The 11,159-nt window shown below is 41.2% G+C and overlaps 1 protein-coding gene across 6 annotated transcripts in view; it reads right to left on the reverse strand.

Annotated features, from left to right (window-relative positions):
* LOC105565492 (peroxidasin-like) overlaps positions 1–11,159 on the reverse strand; it is a 56,730-nt gene that overhangs the window by 29,589 nt on the left and 15,982 nt on the right. For all 6 annotated transcript variants that reach the window (XM_012018744.1, XM_012018742.1, XM_012018740.1 and 3 more), the window contains exon 2: positions 331–539. In XM_012018744.1, the coding sequence (XP_011874134.1) occupies positions 331–539 (209 nt within the window). The remainder of the gene's footprint in view (positions 1–330; positions 540–11,159) is intronic.

Here is an 11,159-nt window from a genome sequence, read left to right on the forward strand (position 1 = left end):
AGAGAGAGAGAGAGTGTGTGTGTGTGTGTGTGTGTGTTTGATTGTACTTTAAATATTTTCACAGCTTCAGTTATTTAAATAATAACACAATATAGAAAATACTGCTGTGCTTCAATATCGCGGGGCAATTAATATTTGTTTAAGAATAAATTCCTAATCAACACTTTTATAATCAAAGTGAAGATTCTTGTGAAAATTCCATTCTGCACAATAATTCTAAGAGACATTCTAAGAAATATTCTCATTCAGGGTGAATAGCACTATTATATAGATAATATCTTTTTTTTCGTAATTTATAATTCACGAGGTAATATAATGAAGGGCCCTTACAGTCTTGTCGCCTAGATTGCGAACTCGGCACGTGAGGTATGCAGTTTTTCCAATCAGGGCCGTCACGTTGGTGTTCTGCGTGTGGTCGAAGGTGGGTTCCGGTTTCGACTTCGGACCGGAAGAATGATCCAGCATTTGTTGCCGAGGTCTGGTCTGGATCGCGTGTCTGTCCATGTTATCTATCGCCCGATCTCCTAGACTCAACGTATCTGTAACAAGAGAGAAATTTGCTGATTGAGTATTCAGAAGTCATAGTGCACGCCGAATGATTAATGTTATATGCGACTCGCGACAAAACGAAAATATAAATTGTACCCTTTCATCGCATGCTTGTATAGCGTATGTTTGATGAAGCTTAAAGCTACATCGAGACTCTATTTCATTTTATTTGAGTATCGTATTTTTCTTAAACAGCGAGAAATTCATTTGATGGTCATTTTTTATTACTCCCGAAAATTGCAGTTTGAACTAGAACATGAACTATGTCAACCTCTGTGTTGGTTAATTTCCTATTTACAGATTACCCTTAAATCCCGTGGCCAAACAAGGGATTAGCGAAATTTGCGATTAATTAAAATTTGTAATGGCAGCCATTAAATGTATAACAAAGCACCAATGTGCAACGAAATATTTGCAAATACTTTTGGAAATATGCCACATTGTGGATACCGTGTGTTTTCGAAATTAATGGCTGAAACTCTAATAAAAGCTAGTCAATGTTCTTGCAACTTGAAAACCGTTTTTTTTTTCATCGATTTCGATTATTTCAATATTTGCAGAAGGTAAAGTATAAAAAGAGACGGTTTAATGTGTGAGCAAATCGATCGGAGTGTTTCTCGGAATAGAAAATGATTGGTATTTCACTCGACAAATCGAGACTTTTAATTCCGTCTGTTCGCTATAGGTGCAGTCGACATTACTGCAATCGGTATAAAAATGAGGATATTCTAACTTACAATTCTGAAATTGTAATGCAATGTAAGTATTGCTGATGTTTGAAATTGTGAATGGCTAAGCTATTAACCGTAGTAATTGCATAAATAACATTGATTTTAAATAATACATGTGAATTTTCAATAATAATAAAAGTTACTACATTCGTACATGCTTATGTTAAGAGATCTTAAGCAGTACACGAAGAGAGTTCATGGAAAGTTGTATCATTGTAAGATATATCTCTCAGTAAATTAAAAGTAAAATTTAAAAAAAAAATTAAAAATAAAATTACAGCAAGAGAAATGTGCTCGAGATACATTTAAAACTTGGAAAGACTCTACATGCTGACAACGATTACGATTTTGATTTACTTGTAATTTAAATCGACGAAACATAATTAATTGCCGAGCAAATTTAATGAGATTATTTGAGATCTGTGACGTCGGTATAGCTATGCTCAGATGCTGCAAAATGGTCCGTAGCACCCGTGCACTTTGTGCACTGCAAGTTGTTGAGTTAGAAATGCACTCAGGAACGGTCGATATATGTCTCGAAGTAGCAGAAGTGTTTGCTTAGTGTTTGAAACTAACTCCACTGCATATTCCGGATTTAATGGCGAAAGGTATAACCATTGCTATCATACAAATTCCACGTTAGAATATTTAATTCGCTCCTTTTCATACCTTTTGTTTTAACAGTAGCAATCTGAGGTATCTCTTAATTATGACAAAATAAACAAATGGACGGCAAGTAAACCCTAAAAATGTTATCTCTGCGAATTTTAATGTTCTTAGTATTCTATCGTCGCGTCAGGAGGCTAACGAATCTGAATATCCAATAATTTAAAATGACTTTCCAGCGAGCAAGATTCGAAATAGCCGAGGACGATCAGGACGATGACGCGAAAGCACACGATCGGCTGCGCCTTTTCAATGCGCGGATAGACGGAGGTAGTTCCAACAGCCAAGTGCATACAAAGTATCTATAGTTGAGTAATCAGAGAACTGTAATAGCTGCGGGATGTATCTATAGCCGGAGGAAGATTGGATGGAATTAGATTAGATCAGAGCTCATTACGCCTCAGCTTAAGAGTGAATTAGATAGAGAATGGGTTGTACGGGTAAAGGACTCCGCTTCCGGTTAAGATAAATCTTTCTTCATTGTTTTTCTTATAATACATCACGTTGATGATAATGGAGACTGCCATCTTGAAGACAATGGCCGATGAGCCGCAATGTAGTAGTATCTTGTCTCTCGGGACGTTGAGTGCTGAACTTTAAGACACCGATATAGCTCTTCAGCTTTGGCATCTTCACAAGATCTGATATGGACCGTATTAAAAAGGAGCGCGTTCCTTCATACTTGAAACTATCTCGGATAATTTGCAGTGTACTCGTTCTTATTATATAAATTAGAATAGATGATTATTCTTTACTTTTTTAGCCTTTGTACTGTCAAATAAATATTTTAAATCGCCTTGCAACAGGTTGAACAAAAGGACTTTGTTAACATTAAAACTATGCTCTAAACATATTTCGAAATAGACACTATTTTAGTTTTATTACCATTTTATTTATTACTTGTTTTGCATTTTAGAAGCTTCGTCACAGAGGTCTATATATTTTAGTTATTTGCAAGTCGAAAATACAACTATCGAAATCACGGTCGTCTGTTTCGGATATCAATGAGGGTGATGGAGCACACTCGCGATTGTAAATACGTACACTTCGTGAACGAAACAGATCACTGCGCTCTCCATTTTAATTTCGACGATGAAATCGCCGAAGCTTTGTTTCTCGCGAGACAGCAGAAGAGAGGGAAGGGGAGTCAAGTTGTTAGTTTGATGTCAACGCATCCAAATGGAAACGGTAGATTGTAACCCCTCTAATTAACGAGGACATATCGCAGCAAGCGAGCAAAAGCTGATAGTCTACGTGGAAAACTTTGCACTTCATTAGCTTTCCACCGAGATACGCCTCAGGTGCGGCAGTCTCATGCTCCAACAATGTGATATCCGTACAGCCAAGTGTCTGTGTGTGTGTGTGTGCGTGCGTGTGTGTGGGGGTGGAGGGGGTGGGGATGCTCTCTCGAATCTCGATATACGAAGACAGCCGTGATGATATATAAGGGGCGAGTTCTGGGAAAGCCAAAGAGAAGGACTCCCTGGAGTGCATGGAAAAGCTCGTTATAAGCTCTTCGGTCTTAGTTGCCGCTACGAAATTAATTAAAGCAAGTGCTCGCTCAGGCGGGCGCGAGATATCAAGAAAATGTCCTTTTGTTGGTTGCATAGCGAATCCCGTGTGCGGCATCATTCGCGAGAGATAATGAGCGACGGGCGCGGGATGTATTCTTACGAATGCCAAAGTGCACTTAAGACCGTCGGGAAAAGGGGACAGGGACGGAAAGATTATTAAGATAAAGATTAAGTTTCCCTCTACGCTATAACTTGGGCTAAGACGCTGTTCGGTGTTTGGTTATATCTTGCTCGTCGCCATTGTACCGCCGCGTGTATAGCACGGCGATACAGTACAACGGCATAATATACGCCGCTTGCGTGTTTCTCGTGAAATATACCGTGTCGAACACTGTATAGGACCGCTGTTCAAATTTCATTAATTTATACACTTCACGTTATATTTACGTTATTGTACGAATTATAATTATACGCTTGATAGAATATAGTTCGTTTCGGTCCTCGTATATTTTTTATAAGGATACTAATAATAATTTTGGGATACTAAAAAAAGGATACTAAAAGTACTTAAAAAATTTGCAACTGTGTATGAAACAATAAACGATATTAATCCTAGACAAAAATGTCTCGAGGCTAACGTTTTTTATTGTAGCAACTGTCGGCTCGCTTGACGAAAGTGCGACGCACCTGCGAGGGAGAAGCGAAAGATAACAGAGATTACGTTCGACACAGAAGAAACACATTCCGCGAAGCGAGATTGTTCGCGAATGGATTTGAAGTATAACTCGGATAATTTTCATCGATTTATTGACGGTTAGCCGCTGAGCAAATTGCGGGCCATTCGTTTTCAGGGAGCTGAGAAAAAAGCTGGATTTGTCGGCGGGTTCATGCCGGCGTATCCTTCTTTTTTTTTCAGAGCGCCTCCCAGTAATTGCATCTTCTGTCACTCGGCGTCATTTGACATGGGTGGCTACTCTTGTTATTACGGCCGCGCCCTAAGTCATAGATTTACGACAGGTGCAATAGAATAACTCTCCGCGCCACGGTTGAAGCCTTATGGGAAAAAGAAGATTAGAAAAAGGCGCGACGTCGTTAAAGTTAGCTCCGAATTTTTCAAACCTGCCATTCTTATTAATCATTTAGACGTTCCATGCCACTTCCGCGCCGGTTTGCACCACGAATGAAGAAAGGGACCCACGATTCATAGATTGAACAGAGAGGAAAGTTACGAACTTTATATATTTATTAATCCTTTGTACCTTTCCTCGAAGATTAAAATTTCACAAATAATAGACATTTATTGATTACATATCTTCGTTTTATACAACTTGAAGTAAATTTAATATCTCAAGAAAAAACCATGGTATAGAGATAAATCAATCATGGGGGTAGATCAATCATGGAGAGATATTGACGAAAAACAATATAGATAGATTTCCAGCGAGAATTCTCACTGAGACGGTAGAAACATCAATTTTAGTAGGCAGGTTTTTTGTGAGACTTGGACTCGCTGGAGATTAACAAATGCGGTTTTGTTTTCAACGCAAAGCTTCTCGCGGTTCTTTTTAAGCGACGGTACGCCATATCGAGAAATGGGCTTACGAAAAGGTTTCGCGGATAATCATTTTCGCCCGTTCTCTTTTCATTTGCTGCTAATTTAGGTATCGTGTGTAATTTAGCGTGTTATTGTAACAGGCCCTTCGTCCAGCAGCAGCGGATGCCGGAATTCATTACGCTGGGAAATGGTTCGCGAAGCGGCCGCGGGAAAGAATGGCATAGAGTTATTGATACGAAAGTACCGATAGATATATTGTAACAGCTGCAGCAACCGCAGCCGTATCATAAAACGCCGATGATGGAGGAGGAATAACGATACCTCCAGCGGGCACATATTTCTCGCGTTACTAACGTATCGATCGTCACAAAATAATCTTCGCAGCCGCGCCTTTTTCCAGGAAATCCAAGTCGGACGAAAAATCACTTTTCGCGCCGAGATGTTCGATTGCGTTGCTGCACGTGACCCCGAAGGATTTGCACGCGAATCGCATCGGCGCTTTTGGATTAAGGTATTTAAACGAGTACGGATCGCTGCTGTCTTCTCTCCCGCGTTTCGTTGCAATTTCCCGACGTAGGGAGAAAAAGAGAGAAGGAGAGAAAGAAAGAGACAGACAGAGAGGAGAGAGAGAGAGGGTGGCCGAGGGGATTCCAGACCGCGCCGCTGCGCCGTCGTGGCCCAGCGATCTGAATATTTAGATCGCTCTGGGGCACCGGGCGAATGACCTTTGCAATAGCGAGGGAGGATCGTTTTCCGCCTCCGTGGAAGTGGACGGTAAAAGTTACGATCTTATTTCGAGCTCATCGCAATTTGCCCGACGCCTTCGTTTCTACGGTTCGGTTCCGCAGCTCCAACCCCGACGAACCGAACGAAAAGATCGGAAATTTTTTCACGAACGTGGAATATTCTAATTGCGTTTATTATTTTCTTTTTGCGTTGATATCACGCTCACGTCAAGACTAAATTCAATTTACTTCGATCACCTTCGCGAGGCGGCAAGTCTATTTAAACATTAACACGTTATATGCGAGCCCAAGATGAGGCGAGAAAAGTAATAAATGCGATTCAAATCATGTGCATTTTATTTTCCACAAATGTTTTCTATCTATTGCCGCGTGCAAGGGAAACTTTCCACGAAACCATTAGATGTACTTTTCATCACAGGTTGTTTAACAAATTAAAATATCGATTTTTTTCTTTAATAAAAATATCGAACGATAATTGGCTTTCACAAGAGATTTATAATTAAAAACAAGGGATGTTTGGCAAACAAGAGTCTAAGAGAAAAAGTGAATGATGATGAAAAATCAAATTTTTTAAATCAATTTTAAGCGTACTTTGTTTTAAAAGAATTTTAATTTTAAATTTAGTTATAAAAATATACAACGTTAAAAATTCTTTTTTATGCAATAAATAATAATCTCTCTCGATATTTTCCCTGAGATTTAAGTATTAATAAATTTGTAGTTTTAGAATGTATCACAAATAAACAAAGGTATATACATATTGGATTAATGGAGGAATGTTCTCTCACGTACGTTCGAAAGTTTTAAATGGATTCGCGAAAGTTGGAAAGACGGAAGAATGGTAGTGCGAAATATTTATCCGTTAATTCAATTTCAACCCTTTTATTAATACCGTGAATACATTTAGAAGCCCAGCGATTTGTGATGATTTTAATTTCCGATACATATTTCAAAGATACACGTGCTCTCGTCCCAATTTATTCTTCCCATTTATATTTGTATCTCGCGCAGTCAGGGTGCCGAGCGAAATGAGGTCACGCAAACCTAATTACCCCACTTCACATTTTCCTGTAGCCGCACTTTTTCCAAGTCTTTTATTGAGTAATTATTCGTTGCGCGAGCAATGTAATCCGGCTTTATCTTAAATCCCGCCGTTATATTCACATTTGGGTCGCGGCTCAATCCGAAACTGACACGACGGTATTACCTTATTCACCTGACCCGTAGGACAGTCCCTGTACGACCTGTTATGCGATAAGCAAAATTCTTTTCGCCCTACCCGACGAATTACTGATGCGCGAGCAGCTCGCGTGTCGCATGAATTAATACGAACGCCACAGTTTGAGCAGGTTATTACACATGCGTCGAAACAAGCCCAGATAGCAATGCATGTCTAGGAAACGTCATAAAGACATCTTTAAGACACTTTTTAGACGTACGTGTCTAAGGCCTGTGTCCACGATGGTCCAAGTTCCGAGAAATGTGTAGCCAACCAACTTGCAGCTTTTATGAAATAGCTGCCACTAGAACTTGACCCAAGTTCTAGCATCGTAGACACAGGCCTTAGAAGACAACTTAATGCCGTCTTAAATATGTCCTTTAGACACGCATGCGAGGGGTAAACCGCTGAGAGCATAGTGGTGTACAGATTTGCGGCATTATTGGACATTACTGGGCATTACTAGGCACTTTTTGGGCATTAGTTTTGGCACTAGGCCTTGCTGGGGCATTACAAAGATAAAATAAGATAACAAGGTAAAGTAATGCCCCCTGGGCATTAGTGGGTATCGGTGTACAAGATTTTTGCAGTCGGTGGCGAGTGTGGCGTAGAGAAATGTACGGTGCTTAGTAAGCAAATGAACGAAAAGATCCGAGTTCAAATCCACGGACACCGCTGGTTTTTTCAGAATTTCCCGAAGGGAAGTGGCAACCACCGAGAATATTCCACCACACATACCTCTTTAGGGGGTATAATAGCCCTCCAGATTGGAGGTTTCCTTCGGTAAGGGTTAGCAGCCTATCGAAGATAAAGTAAAACCAAATGCTCAAAGTACCAGAACGAACTGGATAAAACAGGCTTTGTGCTTAATACTCGAGGAAGAAGAAGAAGAGGATTTTGGCCAGCGGTTTCCCCCTCGCACGCGTGCTATCTGGCAAGTTTACACCTTCGTTGAAAAAATTGAATTCATTCAAGACGAAATTAATACGCAACAGTTTCTCACAAGGAAATTCTTGCGCGAAACGCTCGTGACATTTCGCGCATTGTTTCGCGATAGTCCGCCGTATTCTTTCTGGCGGGATCCCGCTCGTGGGGGGCCGCATCGGAATTGTTTTTGCAGAATTTAATAAACCCCCCCTCCCGCCCCCGCGAAAGCTCGATACGTCGGGCAGGATTTACGAGCGGCGGAAAACGCGTATTCCGCGTGCCGGTTTCGAGCAATAACGGCAAAGCCGGAAACGTAATTCCACCCTAGAGGTACCTGCGTGTCGTTATTTCCTAAATTATGCATCTCCATGCAGACGCGCGCCTGGTTATGTAAATTTAGAATAAAATCGAGAGATCGAGAGATCGAGGCCCGCGTCGTGACGCGGGGAGGCTCGAAAGCTGCGAGCACGGTCGCTCTTTAACGGTCGCTCGAACGGCTCCGTACCCTCGATAAGTAAGTTAGATAAAGCCCCGTGGTCCCTTATCTTTTAAACAGGCAATGTAATTTAATCACACCGGCGCGGCGGCGGCGCGCCGTAATCGCGTGACTCCGCATCGCGGATTTGTCTTCCCGGCCGGCGCCGCGTCGCGCTACCGATGTTATACGCCCGCGTTATACGCGAGACGCGTTATTTTTTCTCGTTGCCCGAGATTGCGCGAAATAAATCGCGCCCGTTCGTACGCGCGCCGCGAGCATAACTTTTGCGCGTAGTAACGAGCGACGTAAATGATTTGTGGGTGGGCACGAAAGCGGAATAAAACGGGCGCCGCTGATAGTACGGCGTGCGAAATGCGCGGATATTTTTTTTAATAATGGAATTAGACGAATATTTTTCTGGATTCAGGGGGCCGGCGCTCGCACCGCTGCCAGATAGCGTATGAGAGTTTATCTAATAAAGCGAAGCATATACCTTTTGCCTACGGACAAACAAATATATCTCCATATATTCTGCACGAAAAGCTGTACTTCGGTAAGAGTTTGCGCGGATTTCACGTATTTAGCATCGATACGGCGTAACGTGAAAATTTGACGGAGCATTTTTTGGTGTAAATATATTTCTTTATTAAAAATTAAAAACTCCGGGATAACATAATCGCCATTGATTCCCATATCAACCGGTTAAAATACATTTTCTCCACATTGCATGAATAAAAAGTCAAATCTCACGATGAGACTCCTATGTTCAAGATAATCAGATTAATTTAGAATTTAATGTGGCATTTCTTTCGCGAATTATCGCCGGGGATGTAATTTTCGATTTCACCACACAGCGTATTGTACAGTCGCGCATTATATTAAATTTGCCAGTTTTGTCCTCGCCGCTATTTCGGCAATGAACGCAACTGTCGTATCTCCCAGTTATCCCGTAGCGTAACATGTAAATGTAATGTATTTAATTTAAAGTTGCGCCACACCGGTCGCGCACTGTCCACTGGCTAACCGGACGAAGAGAGCGCGTTTAGAATTCTCTAATCAAATGATATTACGGAAGTTGCAGCGGCCGAATGGAGATCGCTCGGAAAATGCAAAATGTAGCCGTTATTACGCTTATCATTATTATTACGTTATTATTATGTTCCCAGTTTGTTCGACAGCCCTTCGCTGCGGCCAGCGTTTCACCCGAATTTTCTCCCGGCCGCAACACAACGGGCGCGAGTGTTGCGCTTTGCGTTCGCCGAACTTGAAGTACGCCTCGTTGTTTCACGTTGTTACGGTTTTTCTTTTTTAGAGATTACTCGCCTTCGTTGCTCGCATCGTTTTCTCGCGCGCGCGCGCGCGCGTGGTAGCACAGAATTTTCCCTCGCTAATAACTATACGGATTTACGAGGCATTACGATATTTAAATGCGAGCTCTAGTGCCCGTTGCATTTTGAACCGCGCGGAGTCTCATCAACGATATTTTCCCGTAAATTCCACCCGTAAATTTAAACGATTATGATTTTTATTACACGGGGAGCCAGAATAAAAGAGAGTGATATCTCGTAAATATCGGGAGATATCGCACGCGAATTTATTCCGATAATAGAGCACACGCGAGTGTATTTTATATGCGCAATGTACTAATCTGGGTAAATTGCAATAAATCCGTTTCGCAATAAATTATAATTATCCTCGCTTGTCACTTAAATTTCCGCTTATCGCATGAAATAATCCAATATTACATATTACACAAATTAAAACATTTAAAGGTACAATATGATCGCCCGTACATATTAACATATTCGCCGCTAAAGCTTTCGGATCTTCAAGAATTATTTGATGCCAGTAAATGACTAACATATATAATAATAATTAAGCTCTCCCTACTCCTATAGGGAAGTCCAGGTTCAAACCCTAGCTGAGGTAATATTTTTCGCAATAAATTTTCTGTGTTAAAAACACGTTGCCAGTTATGGTCGATTGAAAGCTTAATTATTGCCTTTCGGATCTTGTTAAAAATGCAGACGCGACTTTCAAGAATTGCCAATTGTTTGACTGCGTGCAACGTCGATATGTGAAATAAGTGTACTGAAATGTTTATATTTGCACTTGATAACGCTGATAACTAGCTGTACTACACCTCCGCCAGCATCTACTGCAAGAACATTATTTAACGGTAATACCGTGCACTTTGCGCTCGTATTTTAGTCTTTGACCTCCCTATATTGTTTTCATAATGAGAGCGTGACTTATTTATTATTATCGCAAGACGTCAAAGGTCCTGCGCAAGACAAGCACCAATTTATCGGCATGCAAGTCTCGCAGTAGCGTTCCTCATTACAACCACTAATGGTCTCTACAGCCACTACGGTCTCTAATCAGATCCCGATGTTCTTTTCTTCCCTTACTCATTGGGAAATCTTCTCAACTCTTCTCGCTCGTTACGCGGAAAAAAAAGGTCTCGCGGCCTCGCGGGCCAACCGTACAGCAAAACCAAATTAATTAGAAGTGCTTCTCCCATGTGAATCGGGCCCCCAAAAAAAGATTTATTTAGGTTAAACAAATAAGATACAACGTCAGTGTTTTCTTGACCATACCTGACATTTTTAATAATACAGAAAATTTATCGCAAACAAATATTACCTCAGTCAGGGTTGGAACCTGGACCTCCCTACACTCTAGGCGGGCGTCTCACCAATTCGACCACCGAGGCATATGATAACATTTGTCGCAATAACAGTAGGGGAACCCGGGGCATAACGGAACGGCAT

Source organism: Vollenhovia emeryi, unplaced genomic scaffold (genome assembly GCF_000949405.1).
Source record: "Vollenhovia emeryi isolate VEMERY1.0 unplaced genomic scaffold, V.emery_V1.0 DF939151.1, whole genome shotgun sequence".
Lineage (NCBI taxonomy): Eukaryota > Metazoa > Arthropoda > Insecta > Hymenoptera > Formicidae > Vollenhovia > Vollenhovia emeryi.